Here is a 26117-nt window from a genome sequence, read left to right as displayed (position 1 = left end):
GGAGCATCTGAACCAATCAAACACTCACACCCAGTCAACAGATCTGGGTTTAATCCATCATCGTTCTTTAGCCCACTCTGCCACCCCAGTTCAGACATGGCCATATGCAAATCAATATATTAAATATACAGTCATTAATTATGTAAAGGTGACAGGAGTGTATCATTCTTGGCCTGTCTCATCAATGCACAGCAGTGTTGTCAAGACACACAATAGCAATTCTTTAACTGTGTTAAGTTTTATGCCATAAAAAGATGGCACAATAGGTATTCCTGAGAAAACATAAAAAAGTGTCAGTTATACCATTGGGATTATGCCTTGATAGAGAACCACACTCATGCTTCAAACAAATAGTTCTATTACATGATCAGACTATAAGTCACAAAATCCCATTGCCACCTATTTTCAAATGAAGTCAGACATTCAACTCCATTCTGACAGGCTTCCACACATACTTTTTAACTAAGAAAGCACGAAATTCAACTGAGTCTGCCGCCTGTGCTATATTAGGATTGTAATTTAGGATCAACGAGTAACAAAAGGACGTCTGTGGCAAAAAACAATAACCCACTCAGCTATCCACATAATATAGTTCTGTCATCTGCATGGTACATGTCCTACGTTACCCCTCTGTGCTACAGTCAAAACTTCAACTAGACAAAATTCGGATCTCTCTCCAACAGGGACATAAGGCTGTAAGTATGCAGTAGGGGTTTTATGGGGCACGGGTCTGTATAGATGAAGAGAAGGTGTTTGGTTGATAGATCTCAGCAGGCTTGTGGCGGTGGGGGGAGGTACAGGCGCCCAACACAGCCTAGCCCCTCTTATAGCACATTTTGAATCAATGCTATTTTTCTCCAGGTCAAAGCTGAGAAATTCCCTGTGTATTCTCTCTGGTTAGGGGGTAATTGGGAAAGCCTCCTGGTTCGAGTGGCCAAGACTGAGAAGGGCTTTGCGGTCTCACGTGTGAACTTAAAGTATGGATACTCCGGGCCCAGTGCATGCTTTAACCCCTTCGCTGCTGGCCCAATTCTCCTGCTGTGCTGGGGGGAGGGGGGAGCTGCGCACAGCGCCCCGGTGCTCATGACGAGCTCAGGTCGTCATGAGCCACGGTTCTCGTGTGCTCATGACGAGCTGAGCTTGTCACGGCCATGTCTATTTCAATAGAACGCTCAGCACAACAGGGGAATTATCCCCATGTGCGAACGCATCAACGGCCGTGACGAGCTCAGCTAGTCACGAGAACCGTGGCTCATGACGAGCTGAGCTTGTCATGAGCGTGGGAGGGGTTAATACAAAGCGATGGTGGGGAGGGGTGCTCTGAGTGAGGGAGGGAACCAAGGGGTACTGTGACAGGGGTGAGTGAGTGTTGTTGCACGGAGGGGCATTGTGATACAGAGGGGAAGGGTACTGTAAGCAGAGGGGCATTGAGATACAGGTGAGAGGCACCGTGGAGAGAGGGGCACTGGGATAGTGGGAGAAGGCCACTGTGGAGAGAGGGGCACTGTCGGAGGTAGCGGTGGGGCACAGTCACAGTGGCAGGGATGTGAGGTGTTTTTCAAGGTGCTTGTGGCTGCAACAGTGCCCATTGCAGAAAGGAGAGGATGGGTCTGATAGAGACGAGGTCGTACTGGAACAGGTAGGATCGTGGTACTAATGCACTGACTGGCAGGAAGAAATGTTTTCACTTTCGGACCACGCTCAGCTGCGTCCGTTATTTTGTTATTACGCTGCAAGGACTTGTCTGGGCTCCGAGGCAGGCATTTACTGGGCAGTTTCCTGTGGGTGCTACTGTGCCGGAATTTATCGATGGTGTCCCAGGCCAAGCACTATTCTGTCACCTTTAGGATAACAGTTGTGTGTAAAATAACGCACACACAACTCCCCTAACCTTGCAGCTTTGGCTACACCGGAAAGCGCAGACTGCTGGGTGGTGCAACTGAAATGATGCTCCCAGTTCATCGCTCGAGCAGTTTATACTGCGCATGACACAACACACCTGCCCTTCCCCCCCCCCCCTGAGGACCAAGCACTGGTGCGCGCCAAAGCAAGCACACTAGCAGCATGCACCAAATCTGAACGTACAGTTGCACAAATCTCGCTCGAGGCTGGGGCTTTTTAATGGCCTGTGCACAGTGCTGGCTGTGCATGGGTGAAAAATTCAGTAGACCCGGCCCTAAGAAATATGTGCCGGTGCTCAGCACCTGATGGCACCTGCACAAATTAGGCAGCACCACACATTCACAACTTGGGTTTGGCTACACCGCATAAACCATACAAAACCAGACACCTGCCCCAGATGTAACGCTACCCCGGCATCCTTCATACACTTAACTTGGTACTGTCCAACGGTCCACGCTTATTTGGAGCCAAGTGGTTGAAACACTATAGAATATAGGAAGCGTGACGGTGAGGCTAGAACCTACCACATGTTTGCTGGGGATACTTAAACAATGCACGGGCGGAAAAATGCAGTGTAGATTCGTACAATTGGCACTACTACTCGCCATAGTGTGGATGGGCACTACAGGTCCCAATAAGAAAAGATGGGTAAAGAATGTCAAAGAATGGGCGATAGCAGAGGAAGTCCTGCTATGAGGGAGTCTGGTAGATGAAAACGCAGAAGAGGTTCTGACAACATGGATGGAAGCCATAGTCAGTTTCGAGACTGCAGTGGGAGGATGAGATCCAGGGGTCTCAAGATCCGAATAGGAAAGGGCACCAAACATCAGAGAGTCCTCTGATATGGGGAAATAGGTACTAACCATATTACCCATGTGGAAAATAGAGCCTGAAAAATAAGGGATCTCGGGGTGGGTGGCTTCTCTGACCACTGCATGGGAAGGGGTGGATACAAAGTTTATTCATTTATATTAAACGTTGCAATGCAGAACATTCTAGATGTAATATTAACAATTGTGAAATGGAAAAAAGAAACCAATTCTTTAAATACTTTTTTTTATCAGATTCCCAAAAAGATATGAATTGTATGAATACTCGTGCTCTGATTTGTGTAAATGTTTGCATATTCGGATATTGAAAAATATTCCACAAAAGTATTGAAAGCAACGCACATTTTAGACTGCTGTGCACGTTACAGCTGTTCAATGCTTACACTTGCACCAGATGGACAATTTGAGCTCTGTAGGTAGACTATCTGGGCCAAGTATTGTGACATGCGCAAGATTGGTGTGTAGCCAGGCAACATGGAGTGCTGGAGATAGGTTTCCCGAGCCTTCTTTGTTTGAAAGTTAGTGCCTCCGGTCATGAACTGCCATGTACTGGGTATAGTGTTACCCGTACTGCTGTCTATTTTTTTTTTAACTGAAGAATTAAGGTTTTAAAAAAAAGTATTGAGACTTGCATTAAAAAATGTGTTTTCCAAATTTCCATCCTGAAACCGAGATTACACTCTTACTCCAGTAGGCCTGAATTTCAAAGCCCTCCAAAAGCTTTTTTTGGGCGCAATCCTCCTGTATACGACTCATTATATTAGCAATCAATGCTGGATAAAGTTTTCTGGAACTTTGCATTGCTTCTGTCTGCTTTTGGTTCATTGCAGGTTTTTGAACATAGTGGGTGTCCAGAACACCCGTCTGCCCTCCCAGAGCCATTTTGTGGACAATCTGGGTGGTGTCTGGCATCACTACAAACTTGATGTACAAAACTTTGAATAACCATGAAATAAATTGTGCATCTCCTGCTTGCCTTTTAATTGTATATCTGTGATTGGAGATCTATAGGGCGCTCCAGAACAGTTTGTAAGGTTCATAGCCTTGCGAGGCAATAAAGATTTGCAGATAGACTGTGGTACAATCTCCAAATTGCTCTTTAGTTTTAAACTGAAATTGAATCCAAATTAAAGGGAAGTTTTACAATGTGATAAATATTTGAGCAGGAGAGAAGGTGTCCTATGGCTTTTCTCTAACGAAACTGCTAATTCCCTTTCAAATCAGTAAAATACTTGGGGAGTCCTGATTGTTAAAGCTCCGACATTAGACTGCCGGCCTGCAACTATTGTTTAAAAAAATATGTTTTGAGTATATGACCGCTGTGGCTATTGTCTCCTGGTTTGAATATGAGATCATGCGGCTGTCGGGTGTCTCTTTAAGGTGCAGACTCTGGAGGGTGCCGGTTGCAGCTTTGAGGATACACCGACATATCTGTTGTGCAACACTTAAACAACAGCTAATAATGGCTGACTAGTTCCAACTTTAAGAAACTGCTGTATGGACCGTAAGACCCCAATACCAGTTTAATAAGTTGAATGGATATAAGCCCAAGTGTGCCATAGGGTCCTCCTCTTTCTTCGCTGTAGATCCAGAATATAAAGTTGTGTGGTGACGGTCTTATCTTCTACCGTAGCACACAACCCTTTGAAATTCCGGGTCTCCACCGGAGAAGTGGTTGATCTCCCAGTTTCAGAAAGACCTTGAACTCTTGGTTATTCTTTCTTTGAAGCTCAGCCTTGCCTTTGTTGTATTCCATCTGCAAGTACTGGCATCAGCAGGTAACTGCTGTGGAGTAGAGCATTACAAACCCATGGCTTCATAGCATTGGATCCAGACATGACTGCTCCCCTTGAAAATAAGATGCGTGTCATCCTTGTTGCCTTACAGAATGTGTGTGAGGGCACTATGGAGAGCGTTTGTTTTGAGTTGGTGATTCCTGTTAAGTCGTTTTGGGGCAACGAGCCTATGGAATAGTTTGGCCATTCTCTAGTTTTACTTGCTCCTACACAGTGACACACAACTGCATCTTAAATATCTTTTAAACATTATGGTGGATTTCGAAAGCAATGATTCTCGAGTGTTTAACTTGGTCATTTTTCGAGTCCCTAAACATTTTGTTTTTTTTCGTGGGTGTATATCACGTTTTTGAAATTATTTCCATGCTAAACGTTTCCTGTCACCTTGAGGCTAGATCTGGGCAGTTAGTTCCATAGTGATGGCGTGTTTTGTGGCACAAATGCTTACGCTGGTGGAACGCGGGTACAAATTGTTTAAAACGAGTAATTTTGTTTTCTTATTTAACTAATAGGATCTTGCAGTAAGTTTGGAAATTAGATTTCTAAATCTTTCTATAAAGTGCTCTGTGCAGAGGAAAGGTCGGCAGGGTTTCTTTCTTTTAGAATGTGTCCCTTTTCATTCTGAACAGGGACAATGTGCCTTTTATTCAAGGTATGTTGGGTGCCAGGACTGTGATTAAAACGTAATACCATCATTGCTAGGCAACTGTTCACCGGCTAAGATTTTCAAAAGTTGCCTAAATTGTTTCTTTTTAGATAAATTGCGAAGTAAAATAGCTTGCATGTGAACAGAAAATCTGTTCTGGCTCCTTATTACCAAACCTGCTCCAAAAATGTGCCATCTAACCTTGTCACAAGGACTCTTTGTGTGTTCTTGTCCCTCTCCCCTAAAAAATACCGTACCATTCTTATCCATTGGCCAAAGTTGTCTGCTCACATGCCACACTGTCTTCAAGTCACCCTCCATACCCCAGACTAGTAATTCAGTTCCAAAACAAATTAAAGACTTGCTTCCTCTTTTGACTACTCATCCAGTGTTTATTTTTTTATTTTTTTGTGAAGTTGAAATGTACCACTTGGTCCATTGATGAGATGACCTTGTTCGCATTCTATTTTTTTGTTTTTCCTGTTTTACTTCAGTACTCCAGTGGACAGACTGTGTACATTCAGTTCTCCAGTATTAGGGGTGTCTTTCATAGATTCACATGCTTGAATATCCCCCGTCGTCGAAGTGGGAGTCCCACGGTACATAAAATAGCAGTCATATATGCATGTATACATGAAAATTATAATAAATAAAAATATACATACATATAATGCAATAAATTGTAAATTCTAAAAGTACCATAAAACATAATAGATCCATTGAAAAGCCTAAGGGAGAACTCACTTTAGTAGCTTATCAGTGTCATTATGTGTTGGTCCACATTCCAGCCAATCAGGCTGTAGCCTCCTCTAGAACCTTCTCCTCAGAAGCCCAAGTCCTCAGATTTTCTACCTCACGTCGTGTGAAGGGAGTCTCCTTGAGCTCTGCTCAGTTTCTTCAACTTTAACTGTTCTTTTTCATCAGAAAATGTCTTCAAACAAGAAATCTTTGTTTAAAGCCTGCCCTTCTTGTGGTAAATTACGCCTTTTCCACGAGGAGCCACACAGTAAATGCATTTACTGTCTCTACCCAGACCACGAGGTGAAAAACTGTAAGTACTTTCCCTCCCAAGACTCTGAGGGATAGAGAGGCCCGTCTCCTTCTGTGGCTACAGAGGTTGAGGACTTCGGACACTGCACTTTCTGAGGTAGGCAGTTTATCTTCTGGCTTTTCAAGATCCTCTCAGAAGCGTGGGTCTGAGACTGAGGTTTCTTCTCCTTTTCTTAAGAAGAGTAGACTGTTGGAGTCCTCTAGGATTGTCTCCCCACAGGATTTGCTTCAGGGCACGTCTACAGGACCTAGTTCTCTGACGTCTGTGCCCAAAACAGTGCCTTCCATTAAAAAAATCTGGTTTGGGCTCGTCGACGCACCCGTCTACGTCTTCGGCGTCGACGAAATCAGTGTCTGCCACCTCTACGTCGACGACAACATGTACAATGTCGACCAGCGCTACGTCGACGATGATCACCTCGTCGTCGACGACGACCAAGAAGGTGAGACCCATCTCTTCTATTGTGAAGATCTCGTCGACGACCGTCAAAGAAAAGCCGTCGACGACGAGGTCATCGTCGACTCTTCCTTCGTCGACGCGAACATCGTCGACGAAGATCAAGTCTTCTAGTAGCACCTCGTCGACAGGCCCGTCGACGGTTGTCTCGTCGACGGCGCAGCCGTCGACCATCGTCGACGGCTTCGACGACGGCTGTCATCCCGTCGACGACGAAGGCTCCAATTTCGTCGACGGCTCCGTCGACTGTCAAGAAATCCTCGTCGACGAAGAAAAATCCTTCTAATTCGGCGCCGATTTCCTCCGTGGTGACGACGCAGCCGCCTCAGGCTCATTCTGACCCTGCCACACTTACGCCAACGGGCTCGTTGACATCTCGGCAACCTTTGCCGAAAACAGCTGCCATCTATACAGTGGTTACTGCTTCTTCTTTGCGGACAGTTCCTCTCATCCAACTGAGTCCTGTGAGAAGTGGCACTCGTCTTCCAGACCAATTGTTCCAGTCTGGTGCGGAAGAATCCGGAAACGATTCAGAGGCAGAAATTTTTTTTAAACAGATTACCAGTCCTTCGGATTTAAACATTAAGTGCCAGGAATATAGTGATGAGGGTGATGTGGTGGACAATGTCGAAGATGGGACTGAATTGTTCCCTGTTGATGCGTCGGAACCAGTGCCTTCGGAACCAATCACACAGATACCTCTCTCTTTGGTCATGAACCTACAGCACATGCTGGATGACTATAACCGCAGGTTTCCGCCTTCTACACCTGCCTCTCCAGCATCGCAACCTCCTCCGCAGCCTCAACCTCAACTTCTTCCAACACCTGCACCAGTTTTACCCGTGTCACCGGGTGGTGCCCGTCCTGACACTGGCGACGAAGATCCGGATCCTCACAATACTGATGACGACGACAATGACGTCGATATGAATGAGTGGGACAATTACAGGGCTCAAACACCTTCCACTCCGCCCGCCTCACCTCTAGCGTCGCCTCCAGTGGACATCGCAAATTTTCACAATTTGATGATCCGTGCTGCAAAACGTTTTCATCTCACGGTCGAAAAAGATCAGCATGAAAGTGAATGCTTCCTCTATGATTTTAAGGACCTATCTCAAAGGCAATCCCACACTATACCTATCGTGGATTATATTTGGAAGGAGGGCCTTAAATTGATGGAACGTCCAAATTCTGTACCTGCAGTTTTGCCCAGATTGGACAGGAAATACAAAGCTCCACCATCTTCCCCGGCCTGTTTAGTGTCTCAACCTAAAGCAGATTCGGTAATAACTCCGGCTGCACAGAAAAGATCACGCAATCCTGCTTCGCCACTTACATCTCCTCCTGATCAGGAAGGCCGCAAGTTGGATTCTATAGGGAAGAAATTCACAACCATGGCGGCTACTACGGTGAGGGCGGCTAATACTCTGGCTATTCTGGGCCGTTACGACCGCCAGATGTGGTCCGAAGTTGCTGCATTGATTCCTCAACTGCCTGATGCAATCCGTGCAGAAGCACAGACAATTATACAAGAGGGGGAGTTGATTTCATCCGAAATCATTGATTGTGCACTCGACATTTCCTCAACGGGTTTTCATCAATTGGCTGGGGCTGCAGTTTTGAGGCGTCAAGGCTGGTTGAGGTCTACCACCTTCCGTCCAGAGGTACAAGCACGAGTCCTAGACTTGCCGTGCGACGGAGAATTATGGGTCCTGGACGTTATCTCCAAAGGACACACCCTGGAATTCACAAAATTTCCTCCCACTCGTCCACCTTCGGGGCCACCCTCTCCCCATTTCAAGGAACTTCTGGCCCAGGTGAAATTAATGATAAAAAAAGGAGCCATCGAAGTCGTGCCGCAAGGTCAACGGGGGCAAGGGCTTTTATTCCCGTTTTTTCTTAGTCAAGAATAAGTCTGGGGAATGGCGTCCAATTTTAGATTTACGAGCCCTAAACAAATGTATCATTTCAAAAACTTTTCAGATGTTAACCCTGCTTCAAATTCTGAATTTTCTCAATCCAGGGGAATTCTATTCGACCATCGATCTCCAGGACGCTTATTTCCATGTGCCAATCCACCCCAGACACGGGAAGTATCTACGCTTTACAGTCGGACAGCTGCACTTCTAATTCAAAGTTTTACCATTCGGCCTAAGATCAGCACCGAGGGTCTTTACCAAGATCTTAGCCCCGGTAGCTGCCTTCCTGCGTCTCCAAGGTATCCAATTTTACCCATACCTGGACGATTGCCTCATCAAAGCAAACACTTTCCACCTAACGGAGCAGCACACTCAAGTCTGCGTCTCCCTCTTCCAATCCTTGGGGCTTTCAATTAATTGCCAGAAGTCACACTTTCAACCATCGCAAAGGAGAGATTTTCTCGGAGCCTTGCTAGATTCTCGGCAGGGAAATGTGTTCGTTTCCCAGGAAAGACAGGACCGCATGATAAAGATGGTGCGGTTCCTCCAATCAAGACTGTACGTTTCTGTCCGAACGTTCAAGTCATTCCTGGGCATGACTTCCTTGTGCATCCAACTTATTCCAAATTGCAGATTGCACATGAGGGCTCTACAAGAGGAATTGGACAGGCAGTGGAAACTAGTGTCAGGGTCGTTCGAGGACAAGGTTCATCTAACACCTCGCATCCAGACAGCGCTGGAGTGGTGGGCTCACCCTCCAAACATATCTGCGGGCCGTCCATTCCAGCACGAACCTCCAACTTTGACACTTACAACAGACGCGTCTCTCGAAGGATGGGGAGCGCATCTCGACGGCATGTCTGTAAAAGGGAAGTGGACACCAACCCAACAAACTTGGCACATCAATCGTCTGGAACTCTTGGCGATTTTCTTAGCCCTAAAATCCTTCCAGAGGTTAGTGCAGGGACACACTTTGCTGGTAAGGACGGACAACACCACCAGCATGCACTACCTCAACAAGCAGGGCGGCACGAGGTCTCTCCTACTTTCCCAACTGGCACAAGAAATATGGGATTGGGCGGTTCAACGTCAAATTCATCTCACAGCCATTCATGTGCCGGGTGTGGCCAATGTCCTGGCGGATTCACTCAGCCGGGCATCATCGGACAATCACGAGTGGGAACTCAATCAGCCAACGGTCGAATTCATCTTCCGGCGGTGGGGCCGGCCACAAATGGATCTATTCGCGACTGCTGCCAACAGGAAATGCCAACGCTTTGCAAGTCGGCATCCCCACAGAGAGTCGAGCGGAAATGCATTTTCGATCAATTGGTCGAACGACTTCATCTATGCTTTCCCTCCACTTCCTCTGATCCCTCGCCTGTTACACAGGATGAGGTTCCAACCTTGTCACATCATCCTGATTGTGCCCAAATGGCCGCGACGTCCATGGTTCACGGACCTGCTCCTCTTCTCGCAGTCCGATCCGTTGCCACTCCATCCTCTACCGCACCTCCTCACGATGCAGCCCGGACAAATCTGTCACCCGGATCCGGCATATCTTCCAACTCCATGCCTGGAACCTGAGTCCAACGAATTTGCACGTTTAAATATCGACAAGGACTGCAGGGAGGTATTAGCGCGGGCTCGCGCTCCCTCCACTATCACAACGTACCAATTAAAGTGGAAGCGTTTCTGTGTCTGGTGCCGCACTAAGGATTTGGACCCAATGACTGCAAAACCTGAACAAATTTTGCATTTCTTTTTATCCCTGGCAAAGTCGGGACTGTCACATTCAACTCTTAAAGTATTCCTGGTGGCGATTTCCCGTTTCCGCCATGATGGATCCACATCTCTATGTTCTTCAAGGAGCATTAAGCAATTTTACAAGGGCCTTTTTAGGATGTTTCCACCTATCCGTCGCCCTCCGCCTGCTTGGCGCTTGAATTTGGTCTTGTCTCAACTACTTCTACCACCATTTGAGCCTATTCACTCTGCAAATCTTAAATTTCTCAAGTGGAAAGTTGCTCTCTTGCTCGCCTTGACGTCCTCCAGACGTGTCAGTGACATCCAGGCGTTTACCATACAGCCTCCTTTCCTGCAATTCTCCAATGAGGCTGTGACATTACGAACTAATCCTAAATTCATCCCAAAGGTTCCCCGTGACTTTCATCTCAACGAGCCTGTAATCCTTAAAACTTTCTTTCCTGCTCCGCAAACTCCAGCTGAGCGGTCATTGCATTCATTAGATGTCAAACGTTGTCTAAAATTCTATATTCAACGAACTGCACCTTTCAGGAAATCAGATCAATTGTTTGTGGCATATGGTACAACTTGCAAAGGGCAACCCGTTACCAAACGGACTATAACCAGGTGGATATCCTCTACCATATCCTTCTGCCACCAACGGGCTGGAAAGCCCCTTTCTGCTTCAGTTCGTGCTCATTCGACTAGCGCAATGTCTACTTCGGCTGCCCTTTTTGCAGGGGTACCCCTACGACAGATCTGCAGAGCTGCTACTTGGTCGAGCAGCCATACTTTCACTAAGCACTACTGCCTGCAATCAACAGACGCCGCGGATGCGGCAGTGGGTCAAGCGGTGCTGCGGAATCTTTTCCAATAAAGGTGAGCCTCTGTTGCTACCCGCCTCCAGTCATAAAGGTTTTTTATTAATAATGTTTGGTATTTGTTGCATATTGTCTAAATATGTTTACCTTCTTTGCTTGATGTATCACCGTTATGACTTTTGTGATGATCTACTGCTTTCTACTCTATTCAAGCATGTGAATCTATGAAAGACACCCCTAATACTGGAGAAGAACAAAAGTTACTTACCTGTAAACTGTGGTTCTCCAGTATTGGTGTCTTTTCATAGATTCACATGCGACCCTCCCATCCTCCCCTCAGAGGCTCTCTTCTCCTCAGGCACTTATACTTGCTTGTGCTACGAAAATCTGAGGACTTGGGCTTCTGAGGAGAAGGTTCTAGAGGAAGCTACAGCCTGATTGGCTGGAATGTGGACCAACACATAATGACACTGATAAGCTACTAAAGTGAGTTCTCCCTTAGGCTTTTCAATGGACCTATTATGTTCTATGGTACTTCTAGAATTTACAATGTATTGCATTATATGTATGTATATTTTTATTTATTATAATTTTCATGTATACATGCATATGACTGCTATTTTATGTACCGTGGGACTCCCACTTCGACGGGGGATATTCAAGCATGTGACTCTATGAAAGACACCAATACTGGAGAACCACATTTTACAGGTAAGTAACTTTTGTTCATATATTGCTATAGAGAATATTTCACAGGCACGCAGTATGTCAGTTAATGACTCGTGTAAACCTGTTGAAATGTCAAATGCTGTCTTGTAGCTATTGATTTGTCTGCATGTTGTAACTATTTGCAGCTAACCTGGTATCTGTTTGCCGTTCAATGTAATGCTCTTGGCTGAGGTCGGCGATGCCCATGTGTGTCAGCCACACTCACTATGACCAGAGCCTTGCAGTGTTGAGGTTTGCTGCCTTCTTACAGAGGTTTGTGCTTGTTCTGCCTGACAGGTATTGCAGTCCGGAATACACCTTTCCGCCCCAGCAAGAAGCGATCCAGTTTGCTGTTACCACTGCCTTTGAAATGGTTACCCAGAATCCTCGAACGCTGGTTGTTTGTGGCACATATTCCGTTGGAAAAGAAAAAGTCTTTCTGGGTACTTACTCTGAAATGTTCTGTTTTTTTTATGTCTGAAATGTTTGTAGCGTGGCAGAGGAGATCTCTGAAGAACAGAATTCACAAACGTCCTGCGATAAATGCAGATTTTAAGCTGAGAATGTGAAAGGCCATTCTGCCAAACGCCAAGGTATTCCTGGTGCTGGAACTGTATGCAATATCTCTATGCAGGCTGTTGTGGTCGCTTGTTGGTGCTTGCACTATGAATTCTGAAAGTACACCTAATGTTGGACTTGAAAATGTGCCAAACGCAAAGATCTTCCCCTTTATTAGGGACTATGTATTATATTCGTTTTTAGCTGTATTGGTCGAATGTAGCTGAACTAATCTATATTTTTTTGGGTTGTAGCTGTTGCCGATGTTTTGGGCTGCAAGGTGTGCATGTCCCAAGACAAGTACAAAACAATGCAGTGCTTGGAGTCGAAAGACATTGCATCCCAAATCACTACAGACTGGAACAGCACCAGTCTTCATGTTCTTCCGATGATGCAGGTTAATTGTAAGGTAAGACTTTGTGAAGTATCTATGCACCTTGAAACTGCATTCCATAGCAGCAGTATCTTTGTGCCTCACTTAATCTGTGCTTTAGGGTACAGTACTGTTGCGCTTTTTCTCCTCTATGTTGGAGTCCACTGTGCTAATAACTATCATTGCCTGTTGCTTCCAATGTCCTCGTGTTCTTCCTCCCTTTGCCTGCCACTCTTACCAAGACGAGACTGCAAACTAGTTAAAGAAGCCTTCATGCAAAAGGTTGATTTAAATGGTTTAGAGAGACTGGCTTTACAGACTTCATTCACACTTGTATGGGACTGAACTCTCTAGTTTGCAGAGCTTTCTTGCTGTTAGTAGGTCCACAGCTACATTAATTTGTGGTAGTAAAGGTTGTGCCACAGATGAAGGTTTGTGGTGCTATAGAGGTGTCCTTTTGGCCTCAGTGTAGTGAAAGCTGCATGCACATGGTAGTTAGTTCCTGATCATACATTTTTTTTCTCATTCCTTTGGTTCACCAAGCTGGATATTTTTACTTTGCTCTACATAGCACTCACATCTCACCTTACGAGGAGTTCTTAGCACCTGGGGCTGTACATTCATCAATAAATAGCAACACAGTGAGTACATGGTTAATGTAAGGGGACAAATGTGTTGTATGGATGTAGTAAGCTTATCGGAATAAAAGAAAGATGATATCCAAGATGTTGTTAGATAGTGGAAGTTTTATTCCTGAAGTAAATAACCCACGACCAGCAATGAAAGGGAACAGGCTCGTTATGACAGTAACACAGTTAACATGGTGTTCTAAGAACATCATTAGAACATTCATGAAAGATTCCTTAAAGCAACCAAGTTAAATAAAAACAGTACATACTACACATCCTTCCCCTAATAAAAATTAAAAAACAAACAAATTTTAAATGCAATTCGAAATATAAAAGGAAACTAATTCAAAACATAATCATGAAGTCTCACAGGAACAGATCTGGTTCTGCGACCAACCCCCATACCATCTCCCTTACCATCGGCATTTAAAGCAGGTTGCAAAGTAGGGAGCGATGTAACATTTGTGGAATCACCATGAGCCAACAACTAAGAATCGGGAGTGATACTTACAGGAAGATTGATAGGAACAGATGGAATCACAGAAGTTTCACCAACACCAAACCAATCAGAATTCAAATTATCAGATAAACCTGAATTCTGTTTTAGAGGAAATAATCCTGGCTTGATGGTCAGAAATCTTAATGAGAGCATTCTTGTTCCACCAACCTCTTTCAAATAAGAGAGCTGCAGTTCGAGAGACTTTTACTACTTTCATGGGAGCAGAAAATTTGGATTGACCCTTAGTGATTTTTACAGGCTTTTTGATGATAACCCAATCGCCAGCAACAAGAGAAATTTCTGCAACATGCATGCGTTTGTCGTAATGATCTTTGTAACACTATTGTTTCATTTTTACATGTTCACGAATTTTAGATAAATCAACATTGACAAGAGAATTCCTCATTAACCAAGAAGGATTCAACTTAGAAGTCGGAATGCGACCACGAAGCAAAACAAAAGGAGAAACTCCAGTGGTACTGTGAGGAGTACAATTATAGTTCCAGATTTTTTTCACAAAGAAAGTCAGAAACATCCAGTCTATTAGCACAAGCTGTTTGAACAGCCTCTTTCAACAAACGGTTTGCTCTGTCATGTATTCCTATAGGTTCTGAATCGATCCCCCTATTCCTGACCCTATTCTGGTTAAACTAACTATCAAGTTAACTAACAGTCAGCCCATGAGGCAAGAAAAGCCCCCATGATGCAGATACCGTTATATGACGCAGTCACACTACGGCACAGGAACGTGTTATCTGATTAGGTCATAACGCTTGAGATCTAATTAGACCAGCGACATTCCTCCAGCCCCTGATAAGGCATACGACGTTCTCATAACAAATCAAACCTATGACAACCTGGAAAATCCGTGCGGCCATTGTTTTGATTTCACAGAGAACTCTAGTAAAGAATGTGCTAACGAGCAAGTCGTATGACATCTTTATTGACGTATCTATGTCCATCCTTACGTCAATCTCGGCACCTTTAAGGTATAAATATTGCCGATCTTGCCCTATGCAAACACACGCGTGGTGACAAGACGGAGCAGCCATACTTGCCGAAGCCGAGAGCAGAAGCAGACCCCGCTGGCGCAGCCCCGCCTTCCTGACGCGCTGAGAGACGCGCTGCTATCTCAAGCCGAGAGACCCAGCACCGGTGTTTCTGGGCAGCCCTCGCAGGCAACCTGGAATATCGAGAGCAGAGAAAGAGATACCATTCCTCATTCATCCTAACTTCCAGGTACAGAACTGAATAACCCCTCACAGAGAATTCCTTAGTCATTCACTTGGCAAAACCAAACTTAACTTAAACTGTAACTTTCTATTCCCGCCCACGCATTAGACTTAGGTCAGGTACACGGGGTAGGCGTATTTAGAAACACCAGTTGAGTACGTTTAGTCAAATGTATATGTGTATGTAAATATATTTTAATCATTTTAAACATCATATGGCTCAGAAACCATATCAATGTTTTTACAGTATTATTTTATACTATTGCTTTTAATGTATGCACTTTACTTAACTATAAGTATTGCAATAATATCGATCCATTTCTCTTGTACGAGAAAAGAGACTGATCAATAAATAACACCTTTTTATTGAACACGCCCGTCTCTTCCTTTTCTCTACAATCTGATGAGACTAAGAATGCACGTACTGACTGAGTAAAATAATTGCCTTGTGCTCACACGACTCTCGAGATTGACTCTTGATTAGGGGAGAGCAAAGTTGTCATGTTCTATGGTTGTCAGAAACTAAATCCCTTCTTGTCTAATCAGGGGAGTTAATTCTTTCCTGAACATTCGAGAAAGTTTCTAGCGAACTCTGAGCTACGCTGGCAAACCCAAAAATTAAGTCTAGTATCGACAGTAGTAGACCTAGTTAACGTCTGGCCTAGGCCTTTACTGCTGTAGGTATTATTCCAATGCGCAGAGCCTATTGGGAAAATAGGAACTACACTACATGGCGCCCAACGCGTTTGGAAAGGGCGATAAAACTAACGTAAGACTTTTAGAGTAACTCAGTCGTGCTTTCTCACTCAGACTCCTTTTCCCATTATACTCCAAAGACGTCTGGAGTGGGTGAAAGGTAATATCCTCCAAAACCTCGCAGGAGGGAACTCCTATGTATGGTTCTTGGTTTAGTCAACGTTGAAGGATAAAAACAGTTTCAAAATATTGTACATCTAATCTTTGTTCCATAAGAAACCTGATCTGCAAAAAAAAGCATAATACCATCCTGTCTGTAAAATGGCAGAGAGTGATGATGAAAGAGAGACAGTTAGATTAGCAACTGAACTCGCAGATGCTGATGCTACCATGCAAGCAGCAGACCCGAATATAACACTCATTCCGGTCATTAAAAGGAGATCTATAACCTTAAAACTTATAGAAAATGGACTGACACCTAGAGGTGGCACAGTCATATTCGTAATCGAGGCACACGAATATCGGCAGACAGGGGTATACTATTCATGGATAAATTTTCCAGCAGCAAATGCTGTAACAAAGTACTTCCACTATTACAAAGTAGAGGAACCTCCTGAAACGTACACTCCTTTCGAGGAGGTGGAAGTACCACTCAAATTCCAAGAGCATTTGCTCTTATTTGATGGCGCCCTAATACATAATAATCACATCACAAGGCTCGGTCCTTTAGGTAGACCAGGAGCAACGTGGCCGGTCTTAGCCGGATACACACCACATCCAGACATCGATAGGATGCCTGCAGCTGAGCTGTTAATACAGCTAAAACAATTACTAAAAATTCATAGACAATTAGTTCAGTATGTAATGCGGACTTCAACAATTCAGCCAGCGATTAAACTTCCACAGCTGACCCCTCACCAGGGGAACACAAATAAAATTACACCACAGAACATCCAATCCTGCCTAGGTAAAGTTCCGGCTAAACGGGAACAGATACCATTCTGGTTGGCACAGAAAATCACCCAAATAGAGGCGGTGTTTCCTGACACCACCCCGCTAGAAAAACACAGGATTCTGACTATATGTCTCCCAATGGGAATCGCACCACACATAGAGGACTGTGACACTTGGGGTACAGTCTTGGCTTCCATCTACACAAAAACGCACGGTGTTCCATCCATTTCGGTAATACCAGATGTGCTAAAACAAATTCAAGATGAATACGGTCCAGAACCAGCTTTAACTCTTGGTATGAAATTACTGAAAGACTTCAAGCAGGTCTCGGCTATATTATTAGCCAACATAAAAGGTGAAGCAGCAAACGTGGCGATCCGCCAGAGGTTAAAAGAGACAGATATAGCAGACCAACCAGCTGAAATTGCCAGAATCATAGAAAAATCTTATGAAGAACTAGGTAGAGATAGTTTAGGTGAAATACCAGTAAAACCGCAACTGACAACCAGTCCAGAAAAAATATTTTTTAATAATAATTCACCAAAAAAGAACTGGGATGGAAACAAACAATCCAATCCTAAAGAAAAGAAATTCCAGTCCCGAGGAAGGTCTCCTAGGCGAAGGGAGAAATCTCCGAACCAGAGACACAGGTCACCGCAGAGTGACCCCTCTGGGAATAGATATAACCTTAGAAATAGGGATAATATTAAAAAACCTGATAGATATCAAGACATTGATACACGTCCCTCTCAATCTTTTCAGACTTCCTCGCAGAAATCGGAAAGAAGAGGACGATCAGAAGAGCACGCCAAGTCCAAAGACAAGGAACCTGCTCAGCTAAAAAAGAAATTACAATTTCCAAAAAAGAAGGTAGCCAGTATAAAGGTAGTTAAAAATGCCGAGAATACTGAGGACACAACTGAAAAACGGAGAGTGGGCTCAGACAATGCTAGACAGCGCAGCAGAGGTGAGCATAGCTCGCAAAGTCCTTATGAATCATCTGGAGACAGTGGACACGTATGAATACCTTCAAGTGGAAACTGCAGACACCAGAGTTAGCAAGCCCCACAAGATATACGAGATAACATTACGTATAGAGGGAGATAAGACTAGGAAAATAAGGGGACTATTTTGGGATAACCTCTCCAAGGGTTATGACATCCTTCTAGCTGAAAAAGACTGGCCACCGGAGTTTGTCAGAGAGTGCCCTCATGGCGAAGAAGTAATTATGCCTGCCTTCTCGAATCATATTCCGATTCATAAAAAATATACACTTGCTAGAAAGTGGGCAGTGGCCTTAGCACCTGCTTTATATAAAAATCATGTAGGATGGGATGAGGATTCTCCTCCTCACAAAATCCAGTTAAAATCACAACCTACTGCACAAAGGCAGTACCCAATTAAGCAAGAAGCTAAAAAACAGGTAAATGAAATACTAGATCAGCTAGAATACCAGGGGGTGATTGAAACTTGCACCTCACAAATGAACAACCCTTTGTTTCCGGTCTCCAAACCAGACAATTCATATCGTCTAGTTTTGGATTACCGACACCTTAACACATGTTGCAAAACCTTTGCAGTGCAAAACTCACACAGTGCTGCACTAATGAATAACATAGTGCGCAAAAAATACAAAACAACCTTGGACATCTCCAATGGATTCTTTTGTCAAAACATAGCACCAGAGAGCAGATATTTAACTGCATTCTCAGTAAATGGCACTCAAAAGCAATTCTGTCGGTTAGCCCAGGGGTACAAGAACAGCCCAGGGGTATTCTCAGCGAGAGTAACAGAATTACTACAACTATATGATGATGAAGCATTATCTTATGTCGATGACATTTACTTAACAGATGATGACTTGGAGAATCACTTGAAAAGAGTGAACACCATAATACTTGGGTTCGCAGCAGAGGGTTACAAATTCAACTTTAAAAAGTCCAGAATTGCCCATCTGACAGTCCTGTTCTTGGGATATGAGTTATCAAGTGAAGGTAAAAGCCTGGCAGACAATTTCCTAGAGAAATGTGCCGTAATCCAAGCTCCTAAAACACTAAAAACCTACAGTCAATTCTAGGCTTCCTAAAATTCGGAAGAACATACATTGCAAATTACGCAGAAAGGGTCAAACCCCTTTATGATCTAATTAAACCAGACTTTAAAAGATCCAATTGGACTCAAACACACACAGAAATTTTGAGATCCTTACAAACAGACATGCTAATTAAAACAAAATTAGAAACACGTGATAACACACGCAATCTTGTGATTCGAGTCATCCCAGGGAGATGCGGATTCACATACCTGACCTCTAATGAGGGAGAAAAGGTACCAATTGCATTCAAATCACACCTGTACACAGAAGCTGAACAGAAATTCAGTAATACAGAAAAAATCATTCGTGCAGTTCAAACCGCAATAGCTAGAGAAAAAGACATAGCTGATGGTAGACATATCACAGTCAGAACAGCAGAATCAGCCTTTGAGGCACTAACAACACCGTGTAATTTACCAACAACAACATTGAATCCGGATTGGATACAATGGGTGAATTCAATCACAACGGACAAAGTATACTACTACTTTGATCCAGAACTAGAAGAATTAAAAAATCTAAAATATGAAAAGACTTATCCTCTGCCAATCGACATTCTGCCTCTACGACATTACGCCTGTGTAATCTATACAGACGGACATGCTCAACCCTCCGTTTGGGGAGAACATGCATACAACCCCACATGTGAGATTACAAAAGAAGTGTGGCGCGGAGGTAAACTAAGACCTCTATTAACAAAATCACACTCAGTAGAAACTAATTCAGAACTACAAACTGAAATAATAGCTTTGAAAATGGCGCTAGATAATGCGGATCGCGAATTCCCGACACTTATAGTGTCAGATTCATATTACTGCGTCAAATCATATAACAGCGATTTGCAGACATGGATTCAAAACGGTTACAAAGATGAGACAGATGCACCAATAAAGCAGAAACTGCTCTGGGAACAAATAGCTCTTTTACAAAAAGAACTACCAAAGACTCACGTGACACACTCACTGAGTCATCAGCGTGATGGCGTTCACGTTGCAGGGAATTCATTGGCTGAGACAGCCACAGCGGCAGCCACTAAATCGGCTCCCGTAGATCGAAAAAAGCGTACATTAAAATACATTGACGGTGAAACAGTGCTGGCGGTGAAAACGTCATCAAAAGGCGACTGCTCAGCGTTACCGATCAACTATCCACTCAATTATACATACATAATCGATGCAAACTCCGTCCCTTTTGCTCGAATCCCTGGAGTGGGGGATAGAGTGATTCCAAACATGGACAGGAGAAACTTGTTAATCGCAGACGCACACATGGGCGAGGGTCTCAGACACCTTAAGTTAAAAGATTCTCTGGAAGAATTACAATCACGGTACTGGTGGCCAGGCATGAGCCTGCATCATACCATGTTTGTAAAAAACTGCCCAAACTGCAACAGAAATCGCAGTGGGGAGAGAAACAGTTTAATACCTCGTCGTATCAAGGCAGATAATATGACCAATAAAAAGCAGGGCTTGCGATTAACATATACAGGCTAGTTTCCACTTATAATGTAGATCACCAGCACTCGGCTGACGTCCGGACTATTATACAAGATTTGCAAGTCTAAATGGCATATACGCTAAGAGCATGTTACGTTTGACCATTGTTTTCATTCAGGCATACCAGCCTGGGGGGAAACATGGCCAAATGAGCACAGTCCAGCGGGAATCTTCTCACTTCCTTCCTGAGGGTACGGGATGGTGTAAAGAAAAAACCAAGGCAGAAAGCAATCTATAATGGAAAGGATATTAGGTTCGGGAGCTGGGTGGGTCAAACATCTAATAAGTGTCCAACGTAGTCTAAATAACTTGCCAAGAAATTCTCTGAAGGGATTCAGTCCGTACGAATTATTATTTGGAACTAGGATGTTGATCTCTGACCTTGATAGTCAGACTTCAGTGGTTAAAGAAAAAAGCTTTGATGTCAAAGACCGTTTGGCTATTTTGCAGGACTTAAACAAAACAAGAAAAGACCTGAGCAACATACAGTTGAAACAACAGCCAACGACCACTGAAGAATCACCACCTGTCCCAGCAAGACCTGTCTGGATTCCAAAAGTCGGGGATCTAGTCAGGGAGAAGATCGCGGTAAAGAAGGAATTTGGGCCTTCTTACAGAAAAGCAGTTCCTGTCTTGTCTGTCAACGGGACAAGATCAGTTGTACTACCGCCACTTGCTGGTAAAAAGGAGAACAGAGTTGTATCCATCGACCTGGTAAAACCACAACATGTGGCCGATAACAAACAGTAGGCCAAGTGGACTCCCAATAAGTAGCAGAACACCAAGGTTTGCTACCAATACAGAGGTTCTAACGAAGAGGCTTATCACATTCGAAACGCCTACAGAAAAACAACAAGGACTATGCAACAATGCAATAGAACTCAGACCTCTGAAAACCCAAATAAAAACATTTAGCAGAGACACACCAATCTATAATGAAGTACCAAGCGACAATGCAAGAAACAAAAATCCTGAACCAATTGGAACAATTGACAAAACTGCATCCGGCTACTTCATCAACTTCGATGATTCCTCTGACTGCTTCAGTGAATCAAAGACAGCCATCATCAAAATCCTTTAAAGACAAAGCTAAGGAACTTTTGAACCAACTGAAAGAAACATATCTGATTTCTCCATGGATTGAATTTTGGGTTGGTTTTGGTGCATTTATCCTCATACTTTGGCTCATCATGGTATTAACTTTGGGACGCTTCGTTGAGGGAAAATATGCTAAAATGGACACAGCAAGCCAGAACATCAACTTGGTCCTCAAACCACACACATCTTCACACGTCGAGAAAAGAGAACTTTCTCCAGCCAACTACACAGCCAATCCGATACCTGGTGGGGTAGCCTGGGACAACACTGACTATGAAATTTATGGTCCGGTCGAGATCCTGAAATATCCACACCAAATTAAGATCTCCTTGAGTGACTTTGCAAAACCAAACTCATTTGCTGATGATTGGGACTTCGAAAACATTAACAACATGATGTCTGACTTAGTAATGTCTGCTAAATTTACAAAACATGATTATTTGCAAGGTTCTACAAATTATGATAGTATGTATTGCTATAACCACTATGGTAACCATTTTTTACATAAATCTGCACAACCTAGAAATGTTTTAAATTATAATCAATGGGAACATTGTGCTACACCTCCAAAAGGAAGCTCTAGAACCATATATGACAAATATTCATATTTTTCAGGTTTTAACATAAGTAATGCTGAAACATTTTATTTTAAATTGTCAAACAAGACAGGGATGAAAACCGTGATAACCAACACAAAATTGATATATTCAGATTCATTCTTCGAAGAAATGAATACTTTTGGATTTGATTATTGGGACAAAAATGTTGATTTGAAAAGTGTTTGGGGTACAAAAGAATGGCAAGTACAGGGTTTAGAAGCTTTGTTTAGAGCTTGCATGATCCCAGAACAAATGATATTTTTAAATGACACTGTTCAACAAACCACCTGTCTTGGCTTAGCCAAAATCAAAGATTTAAATAAACAGTCTATTCCAAAGCCAATAATGTTTAGCAATAACTCTGATACAGATGAAGAGATAGACGTAAACCATATATTAAACCAAAACAGAACACAACCTGATTGGAAACAATGGTTGATCTGGCCCACAGATACAAATAACTGTCAAGATAGATTCCTGAATAAAACACAGGGTTTCAAAATGACCAGGCCAGACCCTAGATATCCCCAAAGACATCACCCAGGGATAATAACAACCTACAGTGTGGGCAAATTATGCCTTCAGTGGCTACAAACATCCACACTGCCTGAAATTAAGCAACACCTAACTTTACTTACTGATGGTGCTGACTTGCGTGATTTCATAATGGGACCACGCAAACAGCGTCAAAAGCGTTTCATAGCAGCCTCTGTATATGCAGCATACAATGAGGCCTGGAAGGTTACTCAAATTGAGACAGCAGAAAGAATACGGGAAATTGACCGTATTAATTTGGAAAAATCACTTTCTGTAGTGGACAATGGGTTAATGACTCTGTCCTCCAGAATTTTTTCATTGGACAGCATTGTGTCTTCAGCAATCGATATATTATCGCAAGACTTACTGTTATTACAACATGGTCAGTCACAATTGCGTTCTATTGTACAGCTTGGCTGGACGTTACAAAATCTGCGTTCAGGCTATGTGCCTTGGCGTTTAATCAACACAACGTCACTATTCCAAATCTTTAACCTTACTGATAGACAAATCGGTATGGCGCAAAAGGGTGCTGATTATACAATCTTGAGCATTGAAAAACTAGAAAGATTACCAATGACAATGTCAGAACGACCTGTCAGTGAATGGATAATCCACGGAATCATAAATATTCCAATCTCAACCTTCAGGTTTCAATACTGCCAAAAATATATACAGGCTGGCATGTACGAGAAATTGGGAAAGGGGTACCTTAAAACAACTTGGAACCTGCCCTATTCACATGCATGTGTCAGTAATAAAGGACAGAAAGTGTTTCTTAGTGGCAACAATTGTGCGATGTCACTAAGTGGCACACTTCTGTGTAACGGAATTAGTTTGCATGGAGCCTGTGAAGGGAATTCATACAACCTTTCATGTCACCAGCAAGGCGCACCTGCAACTGAAATAGAACCATTCTTTCAAAGACTCTATAATGGGAGTTACATTCTTATTGTAGACCGCAAATGTTGTAGTCTTATGCCCGGGACTCCTTATCTAGTCACTACGACGGCGAAGGTCAAGTGCTGTGGACGTTCTTTGTTCCCCAGCTCCTTTCCAGACAGGGAGGCAAGGGCATGGCCCAGTTTGAAAATTACTTCTATTCGAATAGATACTTTAAGCAGAATGAAAACAGTGCTTCTTCAGACGCCTACAAGGCTCACGTCATCAAAAGAAACGTATGATCTACAAGTCGCAAGGACGACTGCAGAGATACATACATTATCGACTAATTCCCCCGTACATTTCGCGGAAATCCTGAGCGAAATCTTAAATATTTCTGATACCACTGGGGACTCAAAGGTATTTAAGACAGTATTTTCGATGGCATTAACACCATTCAAAGCCATACTGGGTATTTTTCCAGATTTCGTCCATTCGATTTTTGGCGGACTTCCCCTGATACTGGGACTAATTGCAGGAATCCTATTCTTAGTCCTTATTTTTCGTTATGGCAACCCATGTCACAGATCAAACTCTCGCGACAATGGAAGATACAATCCTAGCCATTGGATACCGGGACCGGATATCAAAAATCCTGGGACTATCCCGGCTTAGAGACCTGAACATGACTTGGTTTCTATCATTTCGACCAATGTGGCAAAGATGTGTTTTACCTGTATTGAGATGTCTGCTATGCGGAGAAGAATGCGTGTTAGACACCTGTCTGACGCTACAATCGGATGCGCCAGTGGATGCAGATACACTGTTGGTTCCTACCAAGGTTCACGCTTTGTGCTGCCCTCAAAGGCTACCAATCCTGATGACGGCATTCGTGGAATCTTCACCACTACGATTGAAGAGTAGTGAAGTTCAAGATGAAAGCAGCATTGAACAGGTACGACCTTCTGTCAGCAATGCGAATCAGAATGTCAATGCAGACAATCATGCGCACGAATGCATGGTTACCCCTATTTCCGACTTAGTGGAACTTTCCCATGAAGCTGTTGACAGTTTTTTCGAAAGCCTAAATGATATGATGTTCTCTCCAGAACAGAAATAGAGACTTTTGAGCAAGCTCGCACACGGCGTTCCCTGAATTCGGCCTTCAACTTTAAAAATAAAGTCACATGAACAATTTTTCCCACCAGTTCACGGACAACAATTTTTTAGCAGCCCCAAATTATTTTTCACAAAATTTTCGGGACACTTATCTTCTGCTTAAAGTAAGAAACTATTCCTAGAGAACTAAGATTTCTATTTTTAGATACTTTATAAACTTTAGTTGCCCGCTGGGATGTTCACAAATATTTTATTATGTGATGAAATGGTCTCGAACTTCCTTTCTGTATAGCCATATTAAGAGCCATTTCATGTGTATTTATTATATACCAAATAAGCAATAATGCATACAAATGCGTGTTTACTTTTGCATTTAATTCATAGCTTAAGTGCATACAATATATATGACTGCAATTTTTTCAGTATATTTGAAAATTTCAAAATGCATTTATGTATTTTGGGGTGGTAAGGTATACACTATACTCTATAGTATGTTGTACTATGTTATACTATGCATAGATTAGTAAATATGACCATAGTTAGCGTGGAGTGGGTGTCATGTATTCCTGTAGGTTCTGAATCGATCCCCCTATTCCTGACCCTATTCTGGTTAAACTAACTATCAAGTTAACTAACAGTCAGCCCATGAGGCAAGAAAAGCCCCCATGATGCAGATACCGTTATCTGACGCAGTCACACTACGGCACAGGAACGTGTTATCTGATTAGGTCATAACGCTTGAGATCTAATTAGACAAGCGACATTCCTCCAGCCCCTGATAAGGCATACGACGTTCTCATAACAAATCAAACCTATGACAACCTGGAAAATCCGTGCGGCCATTGTTTTGATTTCACAGAGAACTCTAGTAAAGAATGTGCTAACGAGCAAGTCGTATGACATCTTTATTGACGTATCTATGTCCATCCTTACGTCAATCTCGGCACCTTTAAGGTATAAATATTGCCGATCTTGCCCTATGCAAACACACGCGTGGTGACAAGACGGAGCAGCCATACTTGCCGAAGCCGAGAGCAGAAGCAGACCCCGCTGGCGCAGCCCCGCCTTCCTGACGCGCTGAGAGACGCGCTGCTATCTCAAGCCGAGAGACCCAGCACCGGCGTTTCTGGGCAGCCCTCGCAGGCAGCCTGGAATATCGAGAGCAGAGAAAGAGATACCATTCCTCATTCATCCTAACTTCCAGGTACAGAACTGAATAACCCCTCACAGAGAATTCTTTAGCTATTCACTTGGCAAAAACAAACTTAACTTAAACTGTAACTTTCTATTCCCGCCCACGCATTAGACTTAGGTCAGGTACACGGGGTAGGCGTATTTAGAAACACCAGTTGAGTACGTTTAGTCAAATGTATATGTGTATGTAAATATATTTTAATCATTTTAAACATCATATGGCTCAGAAACCATATCAATGTTTTTACAGTATTATTTTATACTATTGCTTTTAATGTATG

General features: G+C 43.3%; 1 protein-coding gene across 1 annotated transcript in view; it reads left to right on the top strand.

Annotated features, from left to right (window-relative positions):
- DCLRE1A (DNA cross-link repair 1A) overlaps positions 1 to 26117 on the top strand; it is a 133188-nt gene that overhangs the window by 88947 nt on the left and 18124 nt on the right. The window contains exons 6-7 of the mRNA XM_078643859.1: positions 12173 to 12318; positions 12688 to 12842. Coding sequence (XP_078499985.1) covers positions 12173 to 12318; positions 12688 to 12842 — 301 coding nt within the window. The remainder of the gene's footprint in view (positions 1 to 12172; positions 12319 to 12687; positions 12843 to 26117) is intronic.

This window comes from Lissotriton helveticus, chromosome 5_1 (genome assembly GCF_964261635.1).
Source record: "Lissotriton helveticus chromosome 5_1, aLisHel1.1, whole genome shotgun sequence".
Classification (NCBI taxonomy): domain Eukaryota; kingdom Metazoa; phylum Chordata; class Amphibia; order Caudata; family Salamandridae; genus Lissotriton; species Lissotriton helveticus.
This window is presented reverse-complemented; position numbering and strand designations above follow the sequence as displayed.